The sequence below is a fragment of the Lagenorhynchus albirostris genome, chromosome 2 (genome assembly GCF_949774975.1).
Source record: "Lagenorhynchus albirostris chromosome 2, mLagAlb1.1, whole genome shotgun sequence".
Taxonomy (NCBI): domain Eukaryota; kingdom Metazoa; phylum Chordata; class Mammalia; order Artiodactyla; family Delphinidae; genus Lagenorhynchus; species Lagenorhynchus albirostris.
Window position 1 is genome coordinate 42,963,885 of NC_083096.1, and position 17,071 is coordinate 42,980,955.

The following is a 17,071-nucleotide window of genomic DNA, read 5'->3' on the forward strand; positions in this document are numbered from 1 at the left end:
GTAAAGTTGGGGAGAGGACTGCGGAAGGTGTGTGAGGGAAGATGACAGTAGCCAGGAGGACCAGGAATGAAAAAGAGAAGCCAGATCAGGAAGCATATTACCTGTGACCCAGAGAGTCTGAAAGGGTTTTAAGTCAGCATTCACATTTGAGAAAGGACATCCGATTATACTATTACTGAGAGCAGAAGTCGAGAAAAACATGTTTCAATTCCAGCAGGAAGGAATTCCTAATAAGGAGGACATTTTTAATAGGAGAAAGAAGGAGACAGCCAGGCTGAACCTATTCTGGAATTTAGAAAGTTATTTGGCATTTCAAATCGTAGATGGCCACAGCCTCGCGAAAGGTTTAAAATGTTCTTTTTACAATCGACAGTCTTTCTGTTCTACCTTACCTCCTTCATGTCTATAGCTTTCGCTACGAAATTCTCCTGGTAAGTGGGGAAATACTCCAGTCTGACCGAGCAGCAGTTCTGGAAGATAAACTCACACAGCGGTAGAGGTGGGAGGGTGGAGGTCAGCAGGGGATTCCGCTGCGAAAGTGGGAAGGAAGAAAAGAGTTTACAAACCAGCTGAAGTTCCACTATATCATGTGTGCGGTGAGAAGACTCGCTCATTACAGCTGCAGCCCGTTCTCTGTGCGCTTTCTCTCCTTCCTCTGCGGGTTCGGTTCCCGCACCGGGGTCGCCAGGAGTTCAGCTGTCCCCACGCGGCCGTCTGCTAGTCTGGGCGGAGTCTGGTACCTGCCAAGCTGGGATCCTGATGCGGAGGTGTGTGGGGAGCGCCGAGTTCAGACTGAGGTCTGAGGTCTCGCACCCCGCTGCTTTACCGACCACATTCGCAACCTCTCTTCCCAGCAAAAGGGGTCTCGCCCTGGGACCGAATGGATTTTTCGTCCGTTCCCTTTGCCTCCCTAAATGTCTTCACCCTGGCTGCCGGTGCTTTCCCCATTCGTGCAACACTCTGCCCGTCAGAGCTAGCTGCCTAGGTCGAGCACCCTTGGAGATGGGGTGGTGGTTGGTGGTGACTTGATAACCCTTATCCAAGCGCAGACTGGAAGAAATCAGCATCCTCATTACCGCCTCCACTGCAAGGGTTTCAGGTGTACGTCTCTGTACAACCCTGGGGCGGGGGGGGGCGGTCGGAGGGAGGGCAGGATGCCCACGTGCTGGGGTCCAGGAACCCGCTCCCCAAAGCTCGGTCCCACGCCCCCGCGACCCGACTTGGAAGGAGATGGGCTGGAGCCAATTGTGCCCGATAAAGTGAGTGAGGATCTAGGGAGGGGGCAGGGTTAGTGGAAGGGGCCGAAAGGAGAGACTGCAGGTGAATCCAATGGCTATGCCCCCAGGTGGGGAGGCGGCTTGAGGGGTAGTTTGGAAGAGGCGAGGGAGACGCAGGCGAGGGTTGGGCTCGCAGGAGGTGCGGCGAGGAGAGCCCAGGCGGTGAGACGGGGTGGGGTGTGGGAGGGGTGCGAAGGGGAGGGAGTTCCGAAAGGAGGGAAAGGAACTAGCGAGGGGCGAGAGGAGCGAGCCTGGAAGGGAGAGCGGCGGGGGGCGGCCGAGCTGCGGGCTGGAGGGCGCCGGGCGCGCGGAGACCGTGCCACCTCCACCCCACCTCCACCCCCGGGGCACGGAGGGCTCTGCCTGGGAGACGCACAAAGACATGCGAAGAGGGGCTGAGCGAGGCTCGCGCACAAAGACGCCGGGGCGCACTGCGGCTCGGGCTGCACCCACCACCCCCGCGCCGCGCAGCGCAGGGGCCCGGCCAGCGCGGAGCCCGGGGCGGAGAGCGCGGCGGCGGCGGCGGCTGCTGGCCGGCGCGGGACCCGGGTGGCCGGCGCTCTCCTGGTGACCCGGGCCCGGCCGCAGGCGCGCGCGGGGGCGGCGGCGCCCCAGCCCAACTTGGCCTCGGCCTCGCCCTCTGCCCGGCCCGCCGGTGTCCCCTCCTTCCCGCGATTCCGTTTCTTCTCACGCTCCCCCCACCCTCCCTCCCGCGTCCAGCCCCGCTCTCCCCACCTTGTAAAACAAAGCCGGGGAAAATGCCTGCCCATGCAGCTCGGAGCGCGCAGCCCGTCTCTGAATAAGAAGTGAGTACAATGGCGTGTTTGTAAAAGCTTCAAGTCCGTCTTTTTCAAAAAAAAAAAAAACCCAAAAAACAAAAACAAAAACAAAAAAACCCCAAAACATTGTGAATGCTGCATGCCTCATGCTTCCCAGCGCCTCGCGGGAGAGACCCGGCCATAGAGCAGGAGAAGGTGAGACCCCCAGGTACCCTCTTCCCCACCTCCCGCCGCGGGCTTTCAGCCCCAACCAGTCCGGGGAGGGCTGCAAAAGCCCCGCCGGCAGCAAGCGGACGTTTTCCACCTTCGTTTCCCGTCCAAGGTGTTGGGTCATAATCTGGGGTTGGAGGCAAATCTATCCCCGGTTCCTCTCCTGGCTGCTTCTCCCCACTCTCCCGCTGGTGCCTGGGGGTTTTGCATCTGCCTTGGGTATGGGTTTGGGACACTTGGGGGAGTTTCCGAAGGAGGAGGAGGGTCAGCTCTTGGGAGTAGCCGACGGGCAGGACGCATGGTGACCCTGGTCACACTTGTTGCCCGTTGCGTGGTGGTATAGGCAGTGGTGCTGAAAAAAGCTCATTTCTCCTGGTATTGAGTCGTCAGTTGTGCCCGGGAGCGAAGAAGACATACCTGGGTGAGGATGGGAGACCAGGATTAAGAGGACTCTGTGAGGTGCTGGGGGCAGAGAAGGGAGGTAGTGATGGTGCCGGGAGAGTGTGTGGAAAGGGTGAATCTTTGATTCCTTGTTCTAAGGAGCTTCTCTTCATGATCATACATCAAACGACGGGGAGATGGAAACCCAGAGGGTACCCCATATTAGACCGAGGGGAAAGGCTGTTGTTTTTTATTTTGGTATTTCACTAGTTTCTGCCCATTCTGTCTGCCAAATACGTATTATATATATTTCTGCTAATTAAAAAATAAGGCAATAGCTTAAAAGAATTAAAATCCATCAGGGAATGTATTAACTTAATAACATACAGCCACAATCTTAAAAAAAAAAAACCTGTCCCCTTTCCCCCAAAGCATGTTATATCAATAATACCTTAGTTTAGCACTGCAGTCTAGGAGTAGGATTTGGGAGCATCAAGGTAAACAGTCTTGGTGTTTTCCAGTTCCGCAGACCAGAAACCAGTGATGTGAAAGATCAGAAATATGAGAGCACAGAGAACGCTTGGAAAGCTTCCTTCAGAGAGATAATATGGAGCTTCTATGTGATTTTCTGTTATTTTTATTCCAAAGATGGCTTAATTTTAGATTATGACCTTTATTTTTCACTGAGACTCACTAAGCAGCTTGCAGGTGGGGTGGAGTGGCTAGACAGCAGATGACAGTGATTTTAGCTGTTATCAACATTTCTGTTAAAATGTTTCAAAAAATTAAAACATTAAACATGTATCCAGTGCTGATTTTGGGTGAAGTTGCCTTTATGAATATCACGTGTGAAAGGCGTCTGCTAGTTTGTGGCTTTATTTGGAGCAGCTGACTGTATCAGGAGGAAAATGTGTACATACTTGTTATAGCAGGTTGAACCATTGGAAATTGCTGAAATGAGCTGTAGGTATGTGGAATCTCCGCTTGCAGACAGGGGTACAGTTAAGTCATCAGAGCTCCGACTTCTCAAAGTCAGAACCATTCAGAGTTTTGCTGATTGAGGAGCCCTCTTATCTGTCATCATTATACAACACTGCTTACTTAGATCTGGTGCTTCACGTAGCTTTGCTTGCAAAGCTTCTTTCTGATGGGCAACAGATGATTTATTTTATGAACTCCAGCTGTGGTAGTCCTACATTTAACTCACAGTGGTAGTCAAGAGGGCAAGGTATGTAGCCCTGTGAAAATCGACACTTCTTATTTTCGAGTAATTTCAGGTTCCTGTAGGGTATTCGGGTGCAATTTCATAGATTATTTCTTATATACTTACTTAAAAGTGTCTTTTAGATTAGGTTATCATTTTATTAAACCTGTATTATATACACTAAAGTAATTTTACTTATATCTCTAACAATTATGTGTGTTAAATTGATTATTATGGTTGAGTTTTTTAAAATCGCCCATCTTTCAGCCATTCTATTACCCCTTTTGGTTCAGTGTTGCCTTTCCAATTCTGTAGTAGATGGCTTATTTTCCCCTTAGCAAGTGGAAGTCTAGTATCTCTTGAATTTTCTAAAGGAAAGCCATTAATGATATTTTTGAACAGCTGAGATGAATAATAAATGGATTTAGCGTCACCTCAGAATATATGGGAATTTGTAAGAGAATACATAAATCCACTCTAATGGAGCAATTAGCTCTGTACAGCGCATGTAGGGTCTGAGGTGTGAGACAATGTTTTTAATTGTTTTTCTTGATAATTTCACTGTTGAAATGGAAGGAACTTGTCATCTAGGCTGCACCTATGATTGTGTGCCAGAATGGGTAGCAATACTTTTGTTTGTTTTAAAGATGTCCAGGATTGAATAACAAAATACAGACAGTGATTAATCATGAGCCCACTTTGGAGGACAGCAACAAGAAATGATTGAGCTACTGAGTGGTTTATTTGCCATCACGTTTTACCAGATAATTACTAACGTTCTACTTCGAGCAACAATGTTTGGATCGCAGATGCACTTATACAATTCCTTTATTATAATGAATTTTTAAATAAAAATAGATAACGTTCTTTACACTGATGGCTTGTGGTATAGAGTGTTAAGTTCTTGAGAACAGGAGTAATCCATTAGCCTTCTTTATGAGCACTCAAATATCTAGCTTAGTACCATCAACTCTTAGGAGTTCTGTAAATGTGTTGACTAGCACGTTGGACAGATATAAATTTTGAAATTAATTAGGAAGCCCTCAGGCATTCTTTTTTTTTTAAAGGTTCTTAGTCCGCTTCCTGTTTTTTTCCTCCCATCGGAAACCCCAATAGCAGCAGAGAGCTAAGACCCAGCCCCTTTTCCTTGAACCCTTATATACTTCTGGTGTAGGCTCTGGAGCTTCCACCAGGAGAGCAAGTTCAGTCCACCTTTGCTGACCCCTGAAAGAAGCCGAGCCATCCCCCTCTAACCTCCTTCAACCTAACCTCCATTCTCTATTGTTGGCAGTGGCGGCCCCTGACTTGCTGGATCCTAAAACTGCCGCTCAGAACTCTAAACCGAGGCTCTCGTTCTCCACGAAACCCACCGTGCTTGCTTCCCGGGTGGAGACTGACACGACCATTAATGTTATGAAATGGAAGACGGTCTCCACGATCTTCCTGGTGGTCGTCCTCTATCTGATCATCGGAGCCACAGTGTTCAAAGCGTTGGAGCAGCCTCACGAGATTTCCCAGAGGACCACCATTGTGATCCAGAAGCAGACGTTCATTTCCCAGCACTCCTGTGTCAATTCGACTGAGCTGGACGAACTCATCCAGGTAACTGGCACCCAGGAGTTGTTATTCCATTTCCTCTGTGGGCAAAGACGAGTAAGAATAAGAGGCGATAACAGTACTAGGCTCTCCTATGTGCCTGTGGGGTCCTCTCCCACTTTTCTCCTTAGTGTAGACCTCTTGGCCACAGTTTCTTTTTCTCTTTATTGCGCTCCCTCCCTCTTTTCTTCTTTCTGCCATCTTTTCTTCTTCTTTATTTCTCCCACTCCCTGCTGCTTCTCTTCCTCTTCTGCTCTTTGTTTCTCTGTTTCTGTCCTGTTGTCACCCTTCTTTCTTTTCCTTTGCCTTGTCTTAGAACTGCCAGTGGACAGTTCTGTTAACACAGGGTTACCTTGCTGGAGGCCCTCAGGGTTAGAGGACCACTGCCGACTGAGAAACTTTGCTGTAGCAAATGAGGGGAAAATATAAGGCGGAAAAGTGCAGTAATCATGGCAATGGCTATTATAAGATAGAAAAGATGAGTTTGTGGTGGATACATCTCATGGCTAACAAGCCATAGCTCACTTCTTTAATCTAGCCAAAGCATAACTCTGATAACTGCCTTTTTTTAGGTGTCTGGGGAGAAGTGATTAATCATTGCTTCTCTAAACCCCAGCTAAAAGCAATTTACTAGTAACACAGAAAAATGGAGTTTTTGAATAAAAACTAATTTAGTTTTAATTTAATAATACTGTTCTCTCTAATAGCAGAACAGTACCCTTATGGACAAACATTAAAAATAAATTTAATCCCAGAATGATTTAAAAATTTCAGTTAGGCTCCTTGGAGATGGCTATATTTTTGTTGTAGATTTCTTTTGTTTAAAACAAATCATTGGTCCAACCAAGAATCTTCGTCAAGAAGAAAGCCCTAGAATTTTCTTTCAAGGAGAGATCTGACTGGTGGAAACATTTTAATTGTACATATATTCATTTTCCTATAGAGCCTATTTTTCTTACCAGATTTATGTCAAATGGGATTGAAAACAATCTGTGAGCCATCAACTGAGCAGTTTCTTCCTCATCTTATGTTTGGTTTTACATCATTTGAGTAAGTTGGAATAGTCGATTGCGGGAAGAAATTATTATCGATTTTTATCCAGTTTCTTGTTCTACGAGCTTTCCTCTTTTATTCCCTCTTGCCATGGATCCCCAAATGCTACCTCTGTCCTCCATAGCCCTCTCTATTTTTAGAATACACACGCAAGTTCTAGTTCAAGTCTTATTGAAAGCTATCAAAGCTGGTATTCTCTGATCCTCATTTAGCTCCTACCACATTCAGACACTTCTGCATCTCACCTATTTGACTTAACTTTTGGAAAGGTTCTTCAGATAATTAGATACTGAATTCCCTACTATTTGTAGGTGATGGTGCCATTTTCAGTACTGACAGTGAACCTGCCAACTAATATCATCAGTCCAGCCACCCCATTGTCTGTTCCTGCATGAGATCACTTCCACTTCACTCTCGCTTTGTGCCCATCATCCTTAGAGGTACTAAAAATCTTTAAAGAATCCCCACTTCCCTTGGGTTTTAGAAGAAGAGCTCTATGTTATTTTGGTGGAGGGAGCATGGAGTCGTGGTAAAAGCCTAACCTGTGGGATTCAATAGGACGTTTTAAATTCCATCTGAGTACTTTCCTAGAGGTGTCATCTTGAACAAGTAATTTTCCTCTCTAAGCTTTAGGTCTAGCTAGAATGAGGGAAGAATACCTACCAAGTAAGGTTGCTGTAAGGAGTAAAGAGATAATCCGTGGAAGGCATTTAGGTGCTCAAGACGTGTTAGGTTTATTTGCTGTTGTTATTTTTCCTTCTCTGCTTATCTCTTAATTGGGTGGAAGCATCTGATTCAGGTAATTGCATACTTACCTTCTCAAGTGAGGTTGTTTGTCTTGGGCAGGAAAAAAATGCTACATTGTTTTTGGAATGAACAAACGGAGCTCAATATATGACCTAATTATTTTTCTTTTTGCTCTACACAGGCAATCCATTTTAGCTTTATTAATATTCATTGCCGATTGAGTATCTTTGCTTCTTAAAAAATCTTAAGGATTTTGGTGCTTATTGGGTGTTTTTAAACACAGAGGTTTGCCTGTTATTTATTGTCATATCACTCACCTTTATAACCCTATGGTTTTAATAAATTATTTTTTTCTCTTTGAACATAATTTCTTCTTGTAAAAGAAATCTTTATAGTGGCATGGCTCCAGGGATCAAAGTCAGTGTCTAAATAGGGAGGAGAGCAAATGAGCCAGGAATCATATATTAGAATTACATTTCATTTGTATAGCTCTCATAAATTTCCAAGTGTTTTTCCCGTGTTTATTTTCCCTTTTAATCCTCCCTTAAAACCTCATGAGCGGGTATATTAGGCAGAAATATCGCAGCATTAAGGATTAGGAGGCTAGGAAACCGAATGATTTACCCCAGATAGTATCTTTAGGATGAGAGTTCAGGTCTTCAGAATCTTGGTCTGGCTTTATTCGTAGGAGTCTCCACTCTTCCAGGGCTTTCAGTGCTGAGGGGAAAACAGTTGGAGAAGTTAGAAGTTCAGCCCTCGTGTTGGTGGAGAAGGAATTCTGGATTCCTTTTGTGAATAGTGGGCAAAGAGGAGGAAGTGGGTAGTCAGGCAGTAAGGCCAACGTCAGGTACAGTTAACCTAATCTGGCCTCCAGTTATTAATTACACCTCTGGGTGGGTGATGGTAACCTCATTCCATGCTGTGGTTGTATCACAGGGTAGCCTAGGCTTGGGGGTAGGGTGGGAGGGGTTGGGGGGGAGATTGGGAAATGGAGCGTTAAGGCACAGGAGAGCAACTTCCTTTTCTGCTATCGAGTCCCATCGTGTGTGTTCCATCTAAGTGCTGTTTGTTTTTTTTAAATATTTATTTGGTTGTACCCATCTTAGTTGCGGCACGCGGGATCTTCGTTGCGGCCTGTGGACTCTTAGTTGCAGCACACGGGATCTAGTTCCCTGACCAGGGATTGAACCCGGGCCCCCTGCTTTGGGAGCATGGAGTCTTAACCACTGGACCTCCAGGGAAGTCCCTAAGTACTGTTTTTGACGAAGACCCTCTAAGGCAAGATTGAGGTGGTGGCAGAGATATCAAGACAAAGAGAACTTTTCTGGGATGAAATATTTTGAAAACTTTGACTTTTCAACTTCCGTTATATTTGTTAGTGTGAGGCCAGTACAGAAAAATATATGGAAACATTTTTAAGTTTCAAGAGTCATGAATACCATTAACAATAGCCAAATTTTAATGAGCGCTTACTATGTGCGAGGCACTGTGTTAACCCTTTCCATGTATTAGCTCCTTTAATTCTCTTAACCCTATGAGGTATGTGCCTTATTATCTATATTTAACTTAGGTGGAAACTGAGTCAGAGGGAGCTAATTTTCCAAGAGCTAATTTTCTAAAAGGTAGAGTGCACTGTTATTCAAAGCTAAATGGATAGACTCCAGAGCTTATGATTTTAGTTCCTATATTTACTGCCTCTAAAAAAATGTAATAAACATTAAAGTTTGCTGTCAAGTTCCCTAATATTCCGTATATTAGAGTGTAATAAATATCAAATTATAGTTCTCTGTACATCGTGATTTACATTATATAACATATCTCTCTCTGCATATATATGGAGAGTATATAACCTGGATTTTAATATTCTTTCTGGACAACACTTCCTGCTTTTATCCTGTTTGAATGTCATAAACCAGTAGAGGCATGGTTATATTAGATATACCTGGTTTTAATCTAGTTATTTCCATGTTTGCTGAGTCAATTCTGAGATTAAAAAACGGGGCAAAAATCTATGATCTATACATTGATAATAAAAACATGGGAGATTTGACTTTTGTTTTATCGTTTGAGCTCTACGCCCCTGTGAGGTAGGTGGGGAAGGTATTCTATCCACTTTTTGGGTGAAGAAACTGACACATTTCACAAGGTCATGTGGTGGCCTCAGGTCTAGATCTTTGGAGTCTTCCAGTTGAGGGGATTATATTCTCTGCACTGTTCCCTCTTCTCAATTTTGTTCTTACTGCTTCATTCAGTGACATTTATTGAGCACTTCCAGTGTGTTGACCTTTGTGCTGGGTATTGAGCCAAGTAAATTGATGGGGGAAAACATGGCTTCTCTTAAGCTACTCTCTCCTTCAGAGTCAATGGAGGAGACCGCTATAAACTTAGTTATAATAGAACTACTTGCAGATTGGAGCTGGGCTACTGAGGAAGAAATTAACCACCCAGTGAGAGTTGGGAAGACACAGAAGAGGAGGTGAAAGGGAAACTGGATTTTAAGTGTGGAATCAGTGCTCTCTGGAGGAAAAATTGGAATCAGTAGATGTTCTAGGCAGAGGGCATGGCGTAACTGAATTGTCTGGGTGTGAGGGGCAGCGGCATGAGCGAGTCTAACAGAGTAGAGCAAGGTCTCTTATTCCACGGGAAGGAGGTGGGCTTTACCCTAGGCCTGTTCCCCTGCAGCTGAAATAGATGCGCCGTTGAGGGCATTGGTTGTATACCAGGGGATACTTGGAGCTACATGCCTTCCTAGAATGCCAATGAACTAGACTTTAAAAAAAAAAAAGAAAAACATTGTTTTATACTAATTCTATAAGCATTCATATATATTTATTGAATTCTTGTTGAATTCCCTGTGCGTTGTCGCAGGCACTGAAATACAGTAGAGGATAAAACACTTGAAAATTCTTGCCCTTGGCGAGCTTGCATTTTACTGGGGGAAGATGGTATGTTAGTGATAAGTCTCAGGAGAGAAATATAAAGTAGTGAAGAGGGGTGGGAAACGTTGGATGGTCTTGGTGGTTAATTTTAGATAACGTCACTGATAAGGTGACTTTTAAATGAAGGGCGTGAGGGAATTAGCCAAGGGGCAGTCTGGGGAATAACACGCAGCAGAGGGCCCAGCATGTCCCAAAGATGAGAGCATTCCTGGCCTGCAGAGGACAGCAAGGATGCTGGGAGGGCGTGGTAGAAGATGATGTCAGGCAGGTAATGTGGGCCAAGTCCTATAGGGCCTTGTAAGTGAGAATCAGGAGTTTGGCTTTTTAGAACAGATGAGTGTTCTATGCTGGCTTATGTTTCACCAGGATCACTCTGGCTGCTGAGTTCAGAATAGACTGCAGGAGGCCGCGGGCAGAAACAGAGGGAGCAGTTATGATGCTGTTGTAATAATCCTGGTGATGGATAAGGGGAGCTTGAAGTAAGGTTGTTGTAGAGAAAGTTGTGAGATATGGTCAGATTCTGGATATATCTTGGAAGGAGAGCCAATGAGACTTACTGACGGACAGGATGGGCAGGACAAAGGTGAGGAGTCAAAGATAACCCCAACATTTTTGTCCTAAGAAACTAAAAGAATACAGTTCCCATTTTTCTGAGATGAGGAGTGCAGGGGGACCTGGATTGGGAGTGATGTCAGGAGCTTAGTTTGGGGCACTAATCGTGTCCATTAGACGGGCTTCGATTATTGAAGAAGATTCGCAGGACCCCACGTAGCAGTGCTTACAGATCTATAGTATAACGTAGGAACATGGTGCAGTACAACAACAGCACCCAAATAAGGATCTGCACCACAGGCAAGGGTCATATCGCCGCATGGGGTCTGGCGGCGCCAGGAGCCAGCTGGACTTGTCCTCCCTCTGTCAGGCCATGCCAGGCCATACTGCTCTCTTGCACCAAGAACCACCAGTGTGTGCACAGAACATTGCGGGCCGGGGAGACCAAAATGGCGTCTTGGCTGGAGTTTCTGATCCCCGCTGGTCACACAGGCGTTTTCTTGCTGTATAACCAGCCTCAGTGGCAGAGCTTTCCAGGAGGCTCTCTGAGACCAGGTGCAAATCATCCATCGCAATGTTATCCGTGAATAACGCTGACAAGCTGGTGCTAACCTCCCTGAAGTCCCTCAGGTCATGGTTATAAAACAGTACTCTTGATCAGAGTGTCTCATGCCTTTACTAAGGGACAGTGTTGTGTGGGTACTTTAGCCCAATGGCTCAGGCCAATTCCAGGCCAGCACAGTCAAGTTAAATTTGAGATGCCTGTGAGGACATCCAAGGGTAGAAGTTGAGTAGGATGCTGGAAATGTGAGTTTGGTCTTTGGGGGAGGGGTCAGGCTAAAGATATACTTTTGTTTTGCTTTTTTTTGAAATTTTAAAAAATTATTTATTTATGGCTGTGTTGTGTCTTCGCTTCTGTGCGAGGGGCTTTCCCTAGTTGTGGCGAGCGGGGGCCACTCTTCATCGCGATGCGCGGTCCTCACTGTCGCAACCTCTGTTGTTGTGGAGCACAGGCTCCAGATGCGCAGGCTCAGTGGTTGTGGCGCACGGGCCCAGTCGCTCTGCGGCATGTGGGATCTTCCCAGACCAGGGCTCGAACCCGTGTCCCCTGCATTGGCAGGCAGACTCCCAACCACTGCGCCACCAGGGAAGCCCAAGATATACTTTTGGAAGTCATCATTATACAGAAAGCATTTAAAGTCAAGACGTTGGATGAAATCACCTGGAGAATGAGTGCAGGTTGAGATGAGCAGAGATTCTAGTATGACCCCAGGAGCACTTCAACATGTAGAGGTTGCTGAGGAACAGATCCAAAGTCTGCGTGAATGACTGATTTACAACCTAAGATGTCAAGGATGTTCCTCTTGTTTTAGCAAGCTGTATCACTCTATGCCCCCAGGCCTCTTAAGGTTTCTTTTTTCTTTGCCTGTAGGAACCCTTTAAAAGAAACATTTAAAAAGTATGTCTCTAGGCATGGGAGCCACTGAAAGTGTTTGAATAGGGGAGCCCAATTATGTTTTGGATTATGGCTCTCTTAATGGCAAATGGGATGGTTTAGCATATGAAAAGCATGCTTAGAACTGATTGTATATGGTGGTGAGTGATACTATCTGATTCTGTATACAATGGTTTGGTGGCTGTTATTCTAGTTTGTACAAGCATCGAGGTATATTAAATATTTGGCTTCACTTTTGGAAAGCGTATGTTCATCTTTGATCATTTTATTTATGGACACAAAATCATGTTGTCCAGAAAGCATCTAAAAGGGCTGTCTTTTCTTATCAGTAATTTTACTTTTCCTGTTCAATATTTTGGATGAATTTAGACTTTAGGAACCCGATTCTAACAAAAAAATTGCCTGAAAAATATTTAAACATCCCATAAAATACTTTACGTCCTTTGGGTTAATCTCTGGAAAAAGCATTTTTAGATGGTGTAATGTGTAAACTTCTAGTAGCTTGGATTATTTTAGCAGATTATCTAGGAATCACTTAAAGGACTGGGCTTCAAGGGTGAGGATTTCTCAAGAGTGCTGTTTTCATAGTCAGAAGAGGGAGTTAGGTATCAAGGGAGATACAGAAGTCTTAAAGAAAACCTTGTCAGTTTCCAGTTTTCCTGGGACTCTCCCACTTGCTACTTTCTTAGTAGGATAACTTATGTTTGCCTCCCATCCCAGCCCCTATTTTCATGCTGTCTTGACTTTCAGAGTGAAAGAATGAAAAGGGAAACACTTTTTCTATGTGTAAGTACATCCAGTAACAATTGAGATAGTTTCATTCACTGTTTTCTAATTATACTTAGATTTTTATTATAAAACATAAAAGTAGTTGTCAGAAAATGATTTTGTCTCCAAAGGATATATGAAACTTAACTAGTTAATATTGGTTAAAAAAAATAGTAAAATGCTATATGAATATTATATATCAATAAAATATCACCCAAACTGATATGATTAAAAAGGAATATTATTTTAAAATAATGGCTAGGACACTATTTGATAGCTGGAATGGTTATTACAGAGTGAGCAAAATTATTCTGCATATACATTGTAATACATTTAAAAATATTTTTTGGCTGACAATTTCTTTGGTCTAAACTTAAAATATGACTTAAATGTAAAGCTCAGTCAGATAGTATTAGAGTGAAGTTTGACTATTCTAGATCTGTCCATAGCAATTATGATGGTGGCTCTAAAATTCTTAGAGTTGTACATTCCATATTTTCATTTTATCATATATTTGAATACCGTTTTGCATGTTAAGGTATATTATTTAATTCACACATCCCCTGACATGTATATATTAATTCACATTTGCAAAGTGAGGAAACTGAGGCACAGACAGATTAGGTGCCTTGCAGTTCAGAAAGAGACAAAATGGTACCTTGATTAGATTCTTCCTTGTGACTCCATCTCCAGGGCCTTTTGCTTAGATACTTACACAGGAATGTGTGTACCACAATGTCTAGTGATAGTAAATACCCAATAAATATTTAGTTCAAGGCTATATCTCTTTAAAAAGTACTTATATGTGTATTCTATTTTGTTTGGTCAGGAAACAGAGAGTTTCTTCTTCATGATCCTCCTTTTGTAGATAAGGGAACTGAGGCACAGAATGTTTAACCCCAGGTCACTCAGCCTTTTTTGGCTTGAGATGCTGAAAGTGGCACAACGAGCATTAGAGTTGCAGAGCTGTCATCCAGGTGACTCTATAGCTCGTTTCCATTGTTTCAAAAGGCCTTTTTAGGAGTGACATTATTTTGTTGTATTTTCTCCCTGGGATCCCCTTTAATCTAACCCCACAAACTAAATCAGATTTCTGACTTGTGCACCTAGGGTACACTTTCTTCATTTTAAGTTGCTGGTGCATCCATGCCGTAGAAGCAAAGATCAGCAGCAGGTCTGTAAATGTGAAGGCAAAATATATACTTGTGGAGAATGAAAGTACAGTTATAAGGCCACAGTGAGCAACTAAAATATTATGCAGAAACGTGTGTGGTTGGGCATTAGTCATGCTGAAGCCTGAGCAGGTGAGGTCAGGGAAGGTGATTTAAAGCTGGAGGATTCTTACCTGAATGGAAGAGGTGGACAGGAGTGGAAAGAGGAAGAGCAGAGGGAAATAGTTATAAGAACACACTAAGTTAACATTGTATCTATAGGATTATAGCACTTTTACTCCTTTCTTGGTTTCTAACATTCACAAAGTATTAATAGTATCTTGTACAAAATCCAGGTGATACCAGAAGGTATCAAGAAGAAAGTAACATCTGAAATCCTTCCCTCCAGAGTTAGCCAAGACCTCTCTTTAGGCATTATACACAAATGGAATAGACTGAAGGGTGTGTGTGTGTGTTGGTGTATACACACACATATGCGTATGTCCCATGTGTGTACAGAATTGTTCACACATGGGATCACAGATGCATGCCATTTTGCCATCTCCATCTTTTGCTCACCATTGTGTAGGGTATGATTCAGGAATATTCCAAGTCTTCATGTTAGCTATTGTCTGAAGGGTTTTGACATAGAGGACCTGACACAGAGTACTAGCACTCCCCACATCCCTTGTGGCGGGGGATTTAGATTCCCTTATGGTCCTTTGGTTGAAAAGGTTCATTCTCTTAATAAGTGATGAATAGAGGAAACCGAAGTATTGACTGAAGAGTTCAAGTATGGAGTATTGAAGAGTATAGAAGAATAGAACCTGTGGCATTGCAAAAGAGGAGAAGTACTCATCTACTTGTAGATCTTGTAGTAGTAGAACTGCTACATCCTGAAATGTTTTCATTTCAGGAAATAAATGATGGTTCCTTTCAGTCGTGCTATTGGGATCCTCCTATTTTGTTATTTATCAAGTATTCACATAGGTTAGGTAATATCCTTTTCAGTAAGGGAATGAGATGATATTTTCTAACTTTTTCAGCTATTTCCCTGCCTTTCATTTTTATGAACATTTGAATATCTTGGCTGAATGAAGAATAGTAGTTCATCTAGCTTAGTATTTCTTACTCTTAACTATCTAAGGAACATATGAAAACAGGGCCTCAGTTCCCTTAAAAAGGACAACTTTACCCAGTGCCTCATGACATTATGAAAAATCTGTCATGGATCTAATATTCATAAGCTTAATTTATCTAAACTGTTTGAATATAGCCACATTTCACCTTGTACCTTCTCTTGAGATAAGCGTCTTACATTCTACTCAATAAAGTTTTTCTTTGCTCTTTTATAAAATTACATCCTTTAAGTTTTAAGCCATTTGCTTAGCGAATTTAGCAAACCAAGTCATGAAATTCCCGTCTACAGAGAGGGACACTGTCTTTTTTATCTTCATCCCTTACCGCATGTAGAATTCATTCTTCCTCACCTCTGTATGCTTTTGTAATCCGTGATATTGTGTGTCTTGGGTCTTTGCCTTTCTGGTAGTCTTGTATTTTCATCTCTTCCTTAGCACTTACAGTGTCTTCTTGATTATTTTACTTATCCTTTTTTGAACTGCTTTCTGCTCAGTTAACATTTTGAGAAGTGTCAATTAGAGCTGTGGGCAGTATTCCAGAAGAGGAGGAATCATAATGTAGCACAAGAGTGGCTTTCTGTTTTAATTCTTTCCTTGTCCTTCCCCCCCCACCCCCGCCCCCCGCCCTGTTTTATTTCTATTACCACTCTGATGATGCCTAGTGTTTTGTATGTTGTTGTTGTTGAATGATGTCCTCAGGCAAAGAATTGCAGTGACTTGAGGCTTCTTCTAGGCTACTGAAAACACTCTTTGAAGAGGGTAGCCTGGGTTATTTTCTCCCAAATCTATTAGTTTTCACTTGACAAAGATGAGCCTCAGTTCTCATTTGTGTGCCTCTTTACCCAGGCATGTGAGATTTTAAAAATTTAACTGAACATCAGGCATTTCACAGATCATGGTAGTATTTCCACACTTTGATATTTCCCTTTTTAGTGTAAAATTAAAACTGCAGAACAGATACTTAGATTTACATTTATCCCTTCAAATATATGTTTATTATACCTACATTTTTTAAACTATTAAAACCTTTTCTTTTAGACCTGTAACCAAACATACCCATTTTTTTTATTTTCCCATTTTTACAAAGAACGTTTTTTCTCAGTCTTTAGTACATACTTTTCTTTTTATGACTGCCTACATTTTGCTAATTAATTTTTCTCTGTGTCCTTACGTACTCCCTTATAATAGCTTTCGGATTGGCGAAGCATACTTTCTCTACGCAGTAGTGCTTTATTTTTACCCTGTGATTAGTTAACTTGCATATGTGTTCAGAAATATTCTTCATGTGCTTTCACTCTGTTTTGCTTTTAGTTTTTCTCAGAAAACTCCAGTTTATTTAGAACTTACTGTTACGTATAAGTGAGAGAGCTCCAATTCGTCTGTAATTAGTCCTCCGTTTATAGTAATGTTAAGTGAAAGTGCCAATATTTGCAGACTGTTAAAAGTATGTATTTTTTCAGGGGTACCTAAGGAATCAAAATTTACCAGGGGCTTATAGAAGTAAAATGCGTTCTCTGGTGATGTAGCATTTAAGGGAGCTTTCAGAAATAAGTAAAGCAATGAATGTGAGTACTGTGGAAAGGGAGAAGAATCTCAGTAGACACTGTTACATGGCCACATGGGTTGCAGTGATGCATATTTCAGGAAAAAGAATCTTTAATTCTTAAATTTTCCATTTTTAGGGTCCCAAAATAGTTTCTTGGCTGCTGTAAAGTCCCTTTTCTACAGTTATTACATCTCTTCTTATTTTGCTAAAGCTCACTTAGAGGAGTATGGGGAGTCATCAGAAACTCGTAATTGCTAAAACAGGACATGTTCC

At 42.9% G+C, this 17,071-nt stretch overlaps 1 protein-coding gene across 5 annotated transcripts in view; it reads left to right on the forward strand.

The window, feature by feature from the left end:
- The first annotated feature begins 1,971 nt into the window (after positions 1 to 1,971).
- Positions 1,972 to 17,071, forward strand: part of KCNK2 (potassium two pore domain channel subfamily K member 2) — a 165,411-nt gene continuing 150,311 nt past the window's right edge. For 4 of the 5 annotated variants that reach the window (XR_009539185.1, XR_009539184.1, XR_009539183.1 and 1 more), the window contains exons 1-2: positions 2,136 to 2,251; positions 5,143 to 5,453. Coding sequence is in view for 2 of the 5 variants with exons in the window: in XM_060142138.1 (XP_059998121.1) it covers positions 2,203 to 2,251; positions 5,143 to 5,453 (360 nt within the window). In the remaining 3 variants the exon portion in view is untranslated. Of the gene's footprint in view, positions 2,084 to 2,135; positions 2,252 to 5,142; positions 5,454 to 17,071 lie in introns of those variants that run through there. The other variant, XM_060142139.1, reaches the window with a different exon arrangement.